General features: G+C 37.9%; 1 protein-coding gene and 1 long non-coding RNA gene across 2 annotated transcripts in view; one reads left to right on the top strand and one right to left on the bottom strand.

Moving 5' to 3' along the window:
• The window catches only part of LOC126911425 (uncharacterized), a 32,591-nt gene extending 32,248 nt beyond the window's left edge, over window positions 1–343 (top strand). The window contains exon 2 of the long non-coding RNA XR_007705977.1: window positions 276–343. This is a non-coding gene — a long non-coding RNA (uncharacterized LOC126911425). The remainder of the gene's footprint in view (window positions 1–275) is intronic.
• The window catches only part of LOC118279332 (cell adhesion molecule Dscam2-like), a 101,519-nt gene that overhangs the window by 42,142 nt on the left and 43,190 nt on the right, over window positions 1–16,187 (bottom strand). Inside the window, exons 10-13 of the mRNA XM_050698506.1 lie at window positions 15,486–15,605; window positions 12,873–13,049; window positions 11,161–11,305; window positions 9,567–9,715 (exon numbers count right to left, since the gene is read on the bottom strand). Of these exons, the coding sequence (XP_050554463.1) occupies window positions 9,567–9,715; window positions 11,161–11,305; window positions 12,873–13,049; window positions 15,486–15,605 (591 nt within the window). The remainder of the gene's footprint in view (window positions 1–9,566; window positions 9,716–11,160; window positions 11,306–12,872; window positions 13,050–15,485; window positions 15,606–16,187) is intronic.

Genomic DNA, 16,187 nt, shown 5'->3' with positions numbered 1-16,187 from the left:
TGATTTATGCTTAAACCCTTCTCCGTGCGAGAAGCGGCCTTTGTCAGTAGTGGCCACTTATAAACTGTTAATGTTTATTTGAAACGGGTTGACATTTGCACACTATCACGCCTGATAGTAAGCAATAATGTGGCCTTTTTTTTTTGAGGGGGAAAATCATCCAATGACTTTTCTCGCCTTGGGCGAGGCAAGAGGGAGTGTCAGACTCTTACTGACTAAAAACCACCCCGTTCCTACTCCTGCTTTTCGAACCGGAGCCCCGGTAAACCCGCTAGGTAGTCCGCAGCTCCGGATCAGGCATCAGCCCTACTGGGCCCCATTTGTGGTGGTCTGATGGCTCTTTGAGGCGCGCGCGGAACGCGACGCGCCGTACGCACGGGTCTGGTTCTGTTCGGGCGGTGAGCTACCCTTGCTCGCCGTCCGCAGACCCGCACTTACGGTGGCCGGAGATCGTCTCGCGAATAATGTGGCCTACAATGAAGTAAACCTGTCATAAGCAGCGTATTCACTCGAGCCTTGAAGACCCCCAGAGAGCTTCAGTACGAGTTTGTTTTACGCATAACGAGATCGAAACAAAGACGCTCTGTACCTCTACAATGAGTTTGAAGTAATAGTATTTTTCGATAGTCACTAGCGACGACGTAAATTTTTTGTATGGCAAATTTTACAGCGCCCTTTACCGATCAGCTGTGGAACTAAAATTAAAATTATACTGTACTCTAAGTATGAGTTTGCTGGTTATGAGTTGGTTGGTTATTTCGAGCCAGGCAATCAGATCATCAGGTTACATCGTTTTGATTACTTTAAATGTAAAGAACTAAGTAAGGTACTGATTACTTCTAAAAACCTCATCAACAAAATTACGCAACGTTACATAACGCATGAATTTGCGGGAGTTATCGTCCATAACCTAATTAAAGGCCGGTATCGGGGGCAGAATGTTTGTCATTAAATCCGGACCGATTATGTGGAAGCGAGCCAATAAATCCACCTGGACCAGCTACTAGCTAACTAATAATGCTAGATAATTTATGTACTAGCGTTTGTTTACTGGTTATGTAATTGTGCTTAGGTCGGCAAAGGTGGTAGTTCAGTGAAACCCGAAGCCGAAGTTGTATATCGGTTGGAGAAGAATATTGTTGGTTCGTTTTTTTTGTTTTTTGAGAGGAAAATATCGGTGATTGTTCTCTCGCTTTGAGCGAGGCGAGAGGAAGTGTCAGACTCTTACTGACTAAAACCACTAAGTTTCTACTCCTGCTTTTTGAGCCGGAGCCCCGGTACACCCGCTAGACAGTCCGCAGTTTACGTCATTATCATTACGCTGTTACAGTCTACTGACGGGTTATGAGCCTCTAAAATATAGGGCTTGCCATCTCCACTTTTGGCAGGCAGAGTTTAAAAAAACAGAAATTAATTATACAAGTCATACTGCCGCACTCAAAATTATTCAATGATTACTTAAACTATTCCTTAGTAACGATTTCGTTCCGAAAACAATTGCTAAGGACAGCCCCGGATCTACATTTTTTTTCACCCGGGGCAAAATTTGAGAAATGCCGCCCCCACCTACTTTTTTTTTTTTTTTTTTTTTTTCATTAGGATTTTGTCCTGTGTCGTGGGTGCGTTTACAAACATACAAGTTCACATGCACATGACACACAGACCCGAAACAACAATTTGTGGATCACACAGCCCCGGATCTACATTTTTTTTTGCCGGGGCAAAATTTGAAAAATGCCGCCCCACCTACTTATGTTTATTTTCACCTTTATCACCCATATAATTGTAAGTCTATGACTTCTATGACTTCTACGAATGAACTCCATACTTCAGATTCATCCTGGGTCATTGTATTCTAGAACAATCTATCCGATTTTAAATTTCGAATTTGAGGGCCTACAAAAGTTCTTCTTTAAGTTGAGCTTAAGAAAGTGCAGGAAATTTGTCGCATATGTATTAGCAGTCACCTTGTTTATTTTAAGCTTTGACAAAACTGCTACATCCATCCTAACTTTATGTGAAGGGGAGGTGAAAGAACTGACTTTGGGTTGGTGCACATTTTTTTGTCCCAGTACAAGTCTTTCTCTGAAAGGCCATTCTTTCTTAATGTAATGTAAATTTCGTGCTCGACTGTCCCACTCGCACAAAAATCATGGATACTTTGTAAATCCAGACTGCTGACCCAAAAGCATAGATATTATTTTGAGGTCTCCACAGAGTTGCCAACAATATTCGCTATACTTTGAATTCGACGTATTCCTCTCGGGAGGTGATAATACAACTAATTTTTGAATTCAACGTAATCCTCTCGGGAGGTGATAATACAACTAATTTCCTACAAAATTAGCCCTGAGGTCCTTGGGCGAAAAGTGGCTAGTTTCTGAGATATTCAACATTTTTGGTTTTGGTAAAAATATCCCGAATTGATTACAAAAACATCAATAAATAAAAAAATACTGGTTGGATTTTAGTTATTTTAGTTTTAATCAGTTGCCAATACATCAGTTATTATTTATAAATACTAATCATGGCACAAATATCATTCGTTTTAAAATAGCAAGTAATTTCCTATCAAATTTTGTTTTGTGTCACTAATTTGGTCGATAGAAAACTGGATTTATTTAAAAAAATATATATGACACTAAGCGTACAAACTATTAGAAAAACTTTCTTGGTTTAGTATCTACCCAGAAACATAAAATTATTTACAACATTCTCAAAGATAAATGAATTAATTGATGATAAGTAGAGTGTAAAGAGAAAAGGGCAATTTCAAAAACATCTTTATTTGCAAAAAAATTTTCAAAGTAACCTTCCCTACGACGAATACATGCCCAAACACGCTTCTTTATCTCTATGACGGTCACTCTTGGACTGAATATGCGTCTAATTTCGTCATTATCTTCAAATATGTTTTGGAGAAGAATTTCGATACACGGCCTATTCCATCCGTATAAACAAGAGACTTTATGTAAAAATCAACCGGCGTTAGGTTCTGGTCATTGTGCATGCCATGTAGTCATGTAGTGGGACCGCCCTGTCAATCCAACGCCTGAAAACGATGTATCCAACCACTGACGCACAGTAGTTCGATAGAGCACTAAACAATCGTCATGTTCGAATAAACTCATAATCTTGTTTCTAAATTCATATTTAAAACTAGCTTTTGCCCGCGACTTCGTTCGCGTGGAATAGTGACTTCCGGCAAATTTTTGGTTTTAACCACATAGTTCCCGATCTCGCGGGATCTTTTCAAAAATGAGATGTAGAAGATATTCCAGGGAACTCTTCAAAAATCAACATAATGAGCTCTGCGTTTGATTTTAATAGATGTATACTCACTTAGGGCATTGAAAAAATAGTTTAAAAACGGACTTTAACTAAAGAAATATTATAATCTTTCCGAACTTAAGATGAAAACTAACTTAAAACTAAAGAAAGCTACGAATTACGAATTTATAACAATTAAAAAAGAAATTATATTAGAACCTATCCTTTATGCTATAATAACCAAGCTTAAACTAAATAATTTAAAAGAAACGACTTAAATATAATCTAATTAATTTATAAATTAGACTTACAATTTTATTAAAAAAACTAACTACAGTAACTACTAATAATCGATATCAAACTAAACCTACGTTAAATAGTTTAACCAAAAAACCAGGAAAACCCAACAAATAAACTTATTAATTGACAAAAATACAACGAAACCAATTTAGAATATACGAAACAGCAGGACCACTACAGACAAATAATCATACGACTGATAATACACTTTTTCTACGATAGTACCGAAGCGCTCGGCCGATACCCAACCAAATGAATGTAACGAAACCATAGCGCAATCTATTTCGATCCCAACGCCATCTATCGAGGATAAAGACAACTTGGATTATTTATTTATACTCCGTTCTGGCATTTTCTTTGTACTAAAAGTTTAATTATATTGATATTATTTTTTTCATACCTTTTTACTATTTGTTAACTTTTTTTCCATGAATTAAAACAATAACATGAACCGAAGTCGTGTAACGATCGACATAGAATTATCTATACTCCGTTAGAGCGTTTTCTTTGTACTAAAAGTTGTATTATGTTATATTTTTCATTGCTTTTTACTATTTTGTAAAAACAAATTTCCAATGAATTAAAACAATAACATGAACTGAACAATTGTAATTACACCATTGCGCGATCAACGCCATCTATCTACGGAGTATAGGAACAGCCCGACATTGTTCAATTCCGTACTATAAGTACGAAATTGAACAATAGCGCCGGAATAAATTTATTTTTATTTTTATTTTTATTTTTATTTTTATTTTTATTTTTATTTTTATTTTTATTTTTATTTTTATTTTTATTTTATATTTATTTTATTTTTGTTTTTATTTTTATTTTTATTTTATTTTATTTTATTTTATTTTTATTTTTATTTTTATTTTTATTTTTATTTTATTTTTATTTTATTTTTATTTTATTTTATTTTTATTTTTATTTTTATTTTTATTTTATTTTTTGATTTTTGAAATAAAAATATATCTATGTCCTTTCTAAGGTTCTAAACTATATCTGTACCAAATTTCAACCAAATCCGTCAAATAGTTGCGGAGATTAATGGTATGTATAAGCATAGAATGTTCGACGTGATTCTTTAATTTGACATAACTTTTTTATTTATGAACCGATTGACATGAAATAAACACTAAATGTAAATTTAAGCATCCCACAATATATTCGTGAAAACCGCATCCAACTCGGATCAGCCGTTTCTGAGATTAGCGCGCACAGACGAACAGACAAACAGACAAACAGACAAACAGACAAACAGACAAAAAAAAAGTTAATTACATTTTTGGGTTCGACATCGACATAACAATAACCCCTGCTATTTTTTTTATTTTTATTTTCAATGTACAGACAGCACTTTTCTACGATTTTATTATATGTATAGACAATGATCCTAGCTCATTCCTTAAAAATTAATTTTAATTCTCACCATTTAAATTATTGGGTAAAAAGTAGAGCCCAATCAAGTCATTATAAATGATACCTATCCAAACATTTGAATCAAAACCGTATCCGTGGACCTGTTGGTTTTGCTTTTTTAGATTTCGTTGACTGTTTTGGGGCTAATAATGGATATTGTGATAGTTTGATCAGAGCACTATCGATCTACTGTGCGGCAATGGTAGGATATTTCGGTTCCCACGTATATATTGACAGGGCGGTCCCACTACATGACTACATGGCATGCACAGTGACCAGAACCTAACGCCGGTTGATTTTTACATAAAGTCTCTTGTTTATACGGATGGAATAGGCCGTGTATCGAAATTCTTCTCCAAAACATATTTGAAGATAATGACGAAATTAGACGCATATTCAGTCCAAGAGTGACCGTCATAGAGATAAAGAAGCGTGTTTGGGCATGTATTCGTCGTAGGGAAGGTTACTTTGAAAATTTTTTTGCAAATAAAGATGTTTTTGAAATTGCCCTTTTCTCTTTACACTCTACTTATCATCAATTAATTCATTTATCTTTGAGAATGTTGTAAATAATTTTATGTTTCTGGGTAGATACTAAACCAAGAAAGTTTTTCTAATAGTTTGTACGCTTAGTGTCATATATATTTTTTTAAATAAATCCAGTTTTCTATCGACCAAATTAGTGACACAAAACAAAATTTGATAGGAAATTACTTGCTATTTTAAAACGAATGATATTTGTGCCATGATTAGTATTTATAAATAATAACTGATGTATTGGCAACTGATTAAAACTAAAATAACTAAAATCCAACCAGTATTTTTTTATTTATTGATGTTTTTGTAATCAATTCGGGATTTGTTTACCAAAACCAAAAATGTTGAATATCTCAGAAACTAGCCACTTTCCGCCCAAGGACCTCAGGGCTAATTTTGTAGGAAATTAGTTGTATTATCACCTCCCGAGAGGAATACGTCGAATTCAAAGTCACCCTGTATACTTAATTTAATTTAGCAAGACTCTCGTTCGTTTCTTTGAGACAGGCACCGAACCATAGGTATTACCATTGTACTCGATCAATTTATAATCTTAGTCCGAGGCACTCTCTTAGGGAACTATTTAAAGAAATTAATATATTGACTGTTGCTTCTCAATACATTTATGAAAATGTAGTGTATGCTCACAAAAACATTAATTTATTCAAAAAGTATTGTGATATACATAATATAAACACTAGAAGTAAAAACAAATATATTGTTCCCACTACTAGACTTAAGAAAATAAGTGGTTCGTTCAGATGTCAATGCATACGCTTTTACAATAAAATTCCCAGCGATATTCAAAGTTTGAGCCTGAATAAATTTAAAAATGTTATTAAAGAAAAACTGAATAGTAAAGCTTTTTATAAAATTAAAGACTACTTAGATGATAGTCAGGCTTGGGAGTGAGCCGCTATAATGTCCACACAGGTCATGTTGACATGTTTGTAACACAAGTTACATTTTTATACAATTTGACATGATATACATTAATATCATTCGATATTTTTTTTTTTTTTTACATATTGTTTTTAAAATTGTTAGTTTGAGGACCGTGCGAGAGTTTGCCTAGTCATTTCACTTTTAGTTAATTATATTCTGACAGTGTGAGCATTTGTGTGGCCTACCCAAATGTTCTTTTGGTTAGTATTGTTCGTCGGATCATTCAGCAACAGCCGTCAGCTGAGCTAATTGTAAACTGACACATGCGTGCTGCCATCTGAACAGGTCCGCTCAAACTGCTGTGGCTCTTTCCTCAAAAGACCACTACAGAATAAACTTGCACGGTTCTCCGACATCTCTAATTGATTTTGTCTGGACTTTAAAAGAGACTATGACCTCTGAGTTTGTTTCGGCATTTCTTCCCAGAGTAGTCAGATAGGAAATGCCGGCCTCATCTAGCTATTTGAAATATTGACGTGTAAAAGTGTTATTTTATAATCTATTTACAGAAATAAATATCATTTATCATCATCATTTATCATTTATCATTTACAACAAGACACCCTTCAGACTTCTCTTAGAAGAATCAATAAATAACCTCCATGATGTGGAATCTTAATTATCAGCTCCCAGTTTCATGACTACTTCAGGAATATTATTACAAAACACCAGTGAACCCTCTTGAGAGAAATATTTCGCGAACTCTTTTTCACGATGCCTGTACCACGAAAATGTGGTTCTTGGAGCCAATAGATTTTTGTCTTTCAGTCGTGATCCTAGGATTTGTGCAGCATCCTTTGATAGACCCAAATCTCTCACTAAGTCATTTTAATCATCCTGGATAAACTGTTGAGGTGAACCTATATCAGGATTGAATTCATCTTCAACGGTTCTTCCGTTTGAACTTTCATCTGATGATTGCTGTTGGATGGAATCGAAATTCCTGGTCCATGAGGTACAGGTCGTTTAGCAGACGGTAAATTAGGATACTGAATTGTATGTTTGTTTTTCGAATGGACACCCTTTACATCACAAGAGCAAAAGTAACAATCGACAAGTGCTAAATAGTAAACATACAAACTACTTACGTTTTTAAAACAAAACACTGTCGTGGAGACAAATCGACGAGGAAGTTTTCGAACATAGCTTCATCTCACGGTAATCAAACGCGTGCTGCCCCGATCTGCGATTCCTGCAGGCGAGCAAGAGCCGGGCGCGTATTTCTAATCGACTTTATGTACTTTTTTTTCTTTTTTGATGTCGGGGGGAATCCTTCAAAAGGCGCCTAGCTTTTTGGGGAGAAAGACTAGGGAGTGCGGGATTACCTCACTAAAACCACCCCGGTGGCCACCTTCAGCACCGATAAGGGGCACCGAGACCTCTAACTAGACCTGCTCCGGAGCCCCTATGGTGCAACGCCTGTTACGGCACATCCCTAGGGAGACATGTACCTCCCATTAGCCTCGTTGTGCAAGTTGCACGTGACCACTGTGCCACCGTCTTCCCTAAGGTCGCTAGATGGGCATCTAGAGTCCCTACTCTAGGTACCCGCGACCCCAAAGGTATACCTGCAGTTGACGCAGGCGGGATTAGGCGTCAAGACTGTTGCCACCTCGACGCCTTCTATGAGCAGGATCGGCCCTCTCACGATCCCGCTCAGCAGCCTCCTTTTGGGACATTACAGTCTCACAAAAGGAGGCCACCTCCCTCCAGTTTTCTGTATCTGCCAGCATAGCCTCTACTACTGCTGGCAGAGACAGGTCTCGCCCGATCTTGGTAACCAGGACCCGCCGCTCCGAGACCCACGCCGGACACTCTTCGAGCATGTGCTGTGCGGAATCCAGGTTACCTCCGCAGTGGTGGCAATTTGCCGTGGTCTCTCGCCCAATCTTGTTCAGGTACTCGCCAAAGCAGCCATGTCCGGTCAGTACCTGAGTGAGCCTGAAGGAGATGCGCTCCTCTCTTTTCAGCCAGGCTTCGAAATGCGGCAAAATGGCTTCGACAACGCGCTTGCGTGAGATCTCTGGCTGTTGTAGCCGCTCACGCCACCGCTCGAGCGCGTGTCGCCTTTCTTGCCGCCTCAGCCTAACGAACGCTGCTCCTGGCACTCTACCACTGCCGTTTTGACGGACGGAACGGATTTGGTCGTAGACCTTCGCGTCCATATCCGCCAGGATATCCAACGGCGGAAAGCGAGCCAGGAGAGTTGCCGCCTCAAAGGACACCGTTCGGTATCCTCGTGCGTTACGTATGGCCATTTTCCGCTGCAGACGACAGATTTTCGTTCTGCAACGTCAGACGCCTGACAGTCGAGCTGACCAAACAGGCGCCCCGTAAAGGACCATCCATCGCACGACACCCGCGTAGAGGCGGCGAACTTCTTCTCTTATGTACTATGCCTACGCACTTAGCGAATAATAAAATGTTCGAGCAGCACGTCTCACTCCGCGCTCAGGGTATCGGTCAAGTTGATATGGCCATGAAATTCCTGTACTTGTAGGTACTATATTTATTCCGTGGTCAAAATTAAATAAATGATTTTGTTGTCCACTGGTCCGTGAAGTGTGAATTTTGCCGCCCCCTAAATTTGCCGCCCGGGGCATGGGCCCCGGCTTGCCCCCCCCTAGATCCGGGGCTGGCTAAGGATAAGTAACTATTAAATCTTTGACTGCCAATAGAAAACTGTTGAAGGCAAATCCTCCGCTAACGTCGGTCACCGGTGACCACCACGGCGTTCAAAGTGTTAAATGACTCAGAGTACGGCGGATAGTCTTAAACCCTCCTCCTCCTCGCGTCATTATCCTCATTACTGAGGGTCGTGATTCCCTATTTGAGGGATGATCTTGCTGCGAACAGTTGTACGTCACTTTTTCCTGTCCTTGGCCGAATGGAGGGCAACGTGTAAGTTGGTCTCCAAGGTTGTTCGGATCTGGTCAGTCCACCTAGTTGGGCTACGTCCTCTTGGTCTCCTGCCGTCAACCTTTCCGGTGACCATAAGTTGCTTGAGGTTGTTTCCTTCTTTTCTGGCGATGTGACCGAAGAACTCACGTACTCTTCGAAGGCAAATAGAACAGTCTTAAACCCATACTTACCCAATATAGTAAGCTGCACACTAAACACATCAGCTCCGAACGGATTGCCCGCCCTGCATTGGTACAGTGCACCGTCACTTGTTTCTGTTTGCAGCAGTTCAAGTATGCTCGTCATGCCATCTTCCGATTTGGCTTCGGATATCTTTACTCTGTAACAAAATGGATTAGTAGAGAATTTGGAATTGGAGTCCTATTTAAAAAAGAGTACGGACTTTTCTTGATTGTTTAGTTTGGGCATCGTGGACAGATTTAAGAATTACCGCTATCTATGCTTTGCTATTTTGTGATAATAATGTTAATGTAATTTGGCCGAGTAACGAAGAAGGAATCACAATATCGATTACCGGAATGGGCATTTATGTTTAACTAGATTCTGCCAGCGGTTTCGCCCACGGTTCTGTGGATTAAAAAGTATCGTGTCGGCGATTACAGACTATAATCTACTCCTGTTCCAAATTTCATTCCGATCCCTTCAGCCATTTTGACGTGATTAAGTAACAAACATACACACAAACTCACAAACATTCGTATTTATAATATCTTATCTTACTAACGCTCGAATACTGAAATGCTACTCCTGAAGTTGTTTTTAAATATCGTGCTATCTCTGTCTTTTACAAAGAATTTGTGGTGACAGAACTATTCTTGAGAGCGTCTTAAAATTTAGTGACATTTGAGTATTTGACCATAAACTGTAGTTATATTATTGATCAGTATACTACACTAAAACGTCAGTTACGAAATATAATGAACTACATGTTTTAAACATAAGTTACAGCAAATTGATTGTGAATTTACAAAAACATTTATTATGATCAAAACACAAACAATATTGTACTGAATAAACAGAAGCGAAATTTGTTAGCAAAACAAATATTCAAATTGTAATGAGAATTTACATAGCAAACCATCACGTTCGTTATATTTTAAAGAGGAAAGTAAATATGGTTATACTAATCGTAACACATTGTTGGCTAGATATGTTTTTAATCGGATTTTAACAGAGAAACTTAATCGTTGTGCAGTATTTTGAAGAAAAAAGACTAAAGTTTCGTCTTCACTAGGAACAGTGGGCGATGTCGGACGATGTCGAGCGACATCGCACGATGTCTCTGGGGACATATGTCGCTCGACAAATGTTCCTAATGTTCCTAGTATAGACGAGGTTTAAAAGTCTAATGATATATCGACTGACCTATAAAACAAGTACAAAGAGGAGATGCCATAATGTGATTATAAACTGTGACCCAGGCCCTGCCCTACAATGATGTTATAAGTAAAACGTGTAGATAGGTTATAAGTGCTCAGAAAGTGGCAGATTAAAATCTGGACAATTGACAACGTTTTTGTAGTACTTATGGAAAATAAAAAATGGCGTAGTTTGTAACGTTCCACACTCCCCGTAAAGTGTCACGCATTATATTAAATGAAAATCCAGTTATGACATCTCCCAATTTGATTTGCTTGATGGACTGACCCAAGAGTTTAAAAAGACAACATTTTGATATTTTTGTTGAACTCTTAAATATTTTTTGTTTCGAGTCGATTATTTCAATGAAATTGCTAGAAAATGTAAAGAAAATAGAAAACATACCTCTGTGTAAGTGGATTGATAGGCTTCCCATTCCTCGTCCACATGATCCTGATAGGGTCATCTCCTTTCGCTTGACACTCTATAGTGACTTGCTGCCCAAGCTTAGCAGTCATGTTTCTTGATAGTATATCAAATGTTACTGGTTCTGAAAGAAAAGCAAGTATTAAGAACTGTAACCTTAGTACGAGTTTGCTTTAAGTTTAAAGTAATCGAAACAAGATTCTCTGATTGGTTGGTTTATTCGCGCCGGCCAATTAGAGCGCCGAAAGCGCTCTCGATTCGATATCGTTCAACGTAAAGCAAGTACTAAGTACTGAGGGTAATGATTGCGATGATGTAGGTTAATGTGGTATTGCTGGTGAGTTTCACTATTACACACCCCTCGAAAATCTTCATTTTGTTAGTCAAGATAATGAAATTATAACTTTCGTGGGACATAATAAATTAATTAATATGTATGTGTATAAAACACAAATGTAATTTGGACGTAAAAATAGCATTACTTGATTACTGATACAACTCTGGTATCATCCTTTAATTGGTCAGTACCCTTAGTACGAGTTTAGTTTACATTTAACAAAATCGAAAAGAAAGCGCGGTCGACGCTTTGATTGGCCGACTCGAATGAACCAACCAATCAGATCGCCGAATGCGCTCTCATTTCAATCTCCTTAAACATAAAACTAACTCGTACTAACTCGCTTTACGTATACAGTCAAGATTTTTTGCCTTGACAACGGCTATTCAGAGATAGGTAACGACCAAAAATAACTTTACATTTTAGTCTTTTTTACCAACGAAAGAACAATAGCAACATTAGCATATTATATTATAAAGAACAATGAATAATTGCGTAACTCTGTCTAACCTCTGAAGATTCACTAAGATTAACTGGCAAAGAAAGTTTAGAAAAGTTTGTCTTTCTTTCAAGAAGAAGAGATAAACAAACCACGTTTAGAAAGTAAGTTGGTAATTTGTTGAAATTAATTAAGAGGTGCCTTGGAAGACGTTGGCTATGAATTTAAATCGCGAAGAAGTAAAGTTTTTGTTGTCTACAAATGGTTTTCTAAAGAGGAAGGATTTGGTTGTAATAAATCTTGGGTAGTTTACTTTACTAGGGGTTTAGGTAAGATACTGAATTCGTAAGATTCTAGACTAAATAAATGGCTGTGACATACGGACAGACGAACGAACAGACAGACAGACAGACATGACGAATCTATAAGGGTTCCGTTTTTTGCCATCTGGCTACGGAACCCTAAAAATGGTGAATCGTATCGTATCTTTGCATATTTTTTTAAGTATAAACTGGTTTGAAAAGTACATGAAATGAATTAGTCTTTATTGAGATTAAATCACGAATAAAAGAAAAAAGTTTTTGAATAATCATTGTATTAAAAAAGTAACAATCTCTGCAACGTCACATCTTTTATCCTCGAAGGGGCAGGCAGAGGTGCACATTAACTATTTTACAATATACACCCGCTTTTCACCATTTATGTCACAAGTCCCATGAAATAGGGAGTGAGCCTATTGCCATATACTGGCTACAATATCAGACTCCGTGCTAATACTGAGAAATTTTCGAAAAACCGAACAAAGCCTAGTAATACTTTGCCCGACACAGGAATCGAACCCGGGCCACCTCGCCGTCGCACTAGCGACTACTTGACAAAAAATAATAACAATAATTATGAAAAAAGTCAACTTACTATTAACAGATATCCAAACAGTTTTACTGAGCGCTTCTCCGACTCCGTTCTCAACGTGGCACGTGTACAGTCCAGCATCAGAGAGGGCCACCGAGTCGAAGATCAGGGATCCATTGGACAGGCTCAGCACTCCCCCTCCTGCCACTTCCAGAACTGGTCTCCATGTTTCTGATACAACTGTAACAAAAGAAATGATGTAAAACTGATCAAGAATTAGATTGATTTTGACTTGCACGAAGGGTTAAGGAAGAAAAAGGAAGGTAGTGAGGCGCTTGAAATGGTATAGCTAAGGTAAGGTTAAACCGGTGCTGCGGACTACCTAGCGGGTTTACCGGGGCTCCGGCTCGAAAAGCAGGAGTAGGAACGGGGTGGTTTTTAGTCAGTAAGAGTCTGACACTCCCTCTCGCTTTGCCCGAGACGGGAAAAGTCATTGGATGATTTTCCCCCTCAAAAAAAGGTAAGACTAAAAATTATGGGATTAAATTTTTGTGTGAGCAAATTGCTCATAGCGCGCCTTCTCACGGGTTAAACTGATATGGTCACTAGTAATATCATTAGAACTTAAAACGGGATATATACCATGTTTATTAGTTTTTGTGAGTTTCCGATATTACGGCATTGTTGCAAGCGCCATGATCACGGATGAACTGAACCCACAAAAACTAATAAACGTGGCAAATAATCCGTTTTAAGTTCTAATGATATTACGAAGGTTTTTAGTTATAGCCTCAATTTTTCCCCTCTCCAATCTTCCCCATCCCCGATTCTTCAACAACCCATTAAATTCCTAACGCTAAAAGGCCGGCAACGCACTTGTAACGCCTTTGGTGTTTTGGATGTTCATGGCCAGCGGCGATTGCTTACCATCAGGTAATACGACTGCTCGTTCACCGGTTTATGCCATAAAAAATGAGTTCAGTTGAGATAACTAGTCTAAGTAACTTAAGGCTTCATTTCACATTTTGCCGATTTTGGCCGTTTGTTCGTTTGCCGATTTATATCATAAAAAAGTAACCCTCCTTCTGGCGCAGTCGGGTATAAAATAAGACCCCCCGTATATATATATATATATAAAGATTGTAAAAATATATACCACATCATTAAATATCATTTTCGTATTTTTTCGTTTTTATTTAAGTAAATTCCAATAAAGTCACTTGTCAGAAACGAAAAAAAAAGAAAAAATTCGCCACTTCATCCCTCTTGATCGTTACAAAGTACAAAAATACAACTGTCAGGAAATTAAAATACGTACAAATTCAGCTTTTGGAAGCTAAATGAAATATTCATTTGTACGAAATGGGAATTTCATGATTTGATACTGAATAAAGTATGTTTTAACCTATTTTTGTTGAAGTCATACTTCTATTGTTTTTATTACCTTACCTCATAATATATGTTTTTTAAGTCATTTTTAAGTCTTTGACTGCCAATAGAAAACTGTTTAAGGCAAATCTTCCGCTAACGTCGGTCACTGGTGACCACCACGGCGTTCAATGTGTTAAATAGACGAGCTCCGAACTTTTTTTTTTCAAAATAACGTTGCCTTGCACTAGGATTTTCTCCTATATTGTTCACATACACATAACACAAACATTTCTGGTTTGGGGACCAGAAACATTACATAAAGAGTTGTTTCGTGCGGGAATCGAATTCGAATCCGCTACACGTTGCACTACACTTTTGTAGCCAGTTGCCCAGCCAACGCGTTAACCGTGCAGTCATCTATGTATGTATCTCCTACACTAGGGTTTAATTTACCTCATAAAACAAGACAGACTCGAAAAAAAATGCCCAAGTATATTTTCAAATAAAAAAAAAACAAACATTTAAAAAAATTTCGAACATCTAAAAAGATTATGGTTATTAAACAAAAACAAGAAAAGAAAAGAAGAAAAAAAAATAACATTATAAAAAGGCTTGTAAACCTCCTTTGAGAAAATAGAATGAGCCGAGAAATTCTAAGTATTTTGGCAAAGTTTCAGCGTTCCGTTTGTAGTTTATTTTTTTTATTCTGTTTGTTTAAAAAAATATTGTTGAAGAGAATATAGGGTTTTGTGTTAGGATTGTAGTAGTACGGAGGCCGTAATACACAAGTCTGTCAAACAGTGAAACTGTTAACTATATACATACATGTGAAATGGAGCCTTAAGTTAACTGGCAACTGAAGTCGTCTCATAGTAATCTTAACTGATATATTTTTTTATTGTAGAACCCAGTAAACGAGAATATGGATCACCTGATGATAGGCAATCGCCGTGGACACTTGCCCATGGACATTGGAAACACCAGAGGTATTACAAGTGCGTTTCCGGCCTTTTTGGGGTTAGGAATTTAAAGGATGTTGGGAAATCGGAGAGTGTGAAGATTGGGAAGGGGGTAATTGGGCCTCCAGTAACCTCACTCACCTAACGAAACTAACGTAATCGTTATTTCACGTCGGTTTTCTGTGAATCACTCAGATTGAGCCGACTCATTTATGCCGAGGAATGGCTCTCTCACACTTAAAAGTGAAAGTCTGACACTCCCTCTCACCTCATCCAAGGCGGATGAAGTAATTAGATGAATTCCCCCATCTTTTTAAGAGGCGGTCAGCATATAGTTAGTACTCACCGTCTTTCTTGAGCCAATGTGTTTGAGGTTGTGGGTATCCATTGGCACTGCAAGATATGTGACCACTACGCCCAAGTAGAAGGGATGAATTCTGAGGCTCCTCACTCCATTTCGGTGCAACTGCAACAAACAATCATTATTATAATAATTATCGTGATACAATAAATTTACTTAAAATCACGGTTTATTCACGTACATTAATGGAGAAAAGCACTACTAGTTTCTAGTAGGCTGCGCGACGTCTGTTCACGATGAAGAGTGTCTCTGGGACTCGAAACTAGTAGACGCTTTTCTCCATTAATGTACGTGAGTTAACCGTGATTTTGACAGTGTGAGCGAAGTAGTTAATTAAGACTAGTGTAAATCTAGAATAAACAGATATTGTACACTACTAATTTAGTTCTTGTAGGTACAATGATACTTATTGATAGGTACAATGGTACTTATTAATTTCTGCCTGGAATCACGCGCACTATCCGGCGTGCGCGACGATGTTGGCTCGTTAGACTCGTTGTGTTCGATTGTGTTGGGTTCGATTCTCGGCAATCGACAAATGCCCCGTCGTGTGTCTCGGAATGCTGCTCATGAATATGAGCCTCTAGCATGGGTTGAAATTAGTCGAGTTCCTCGTCAAAACGTTACGTAAGTAAGCCGATAACATAATAATTAATTTGGTATGTCTCACGAAAGTTACAAGAACAT

This window comes from Spodoptera frugiperda, chromosome 14, assembly GCF_023101765.2.
Source record: "Spodoptera frugiperda isolate SF20-4 chromosome 14, AGI-APGP_CSIRO_Sfru_2.0, whole genome shotgun sequence".
Lineage (NCBI taxonomy): Eukaryota > Metazoa > Arthropoda > Insecta > Lepidoptera > Noctuidae > Spodoptera > Spodoptera frugiperda.
Note: the sequence above shows the minus strand (reverse complement) of the source record. Positions and strands in the feature narration are given on the sequence as shown.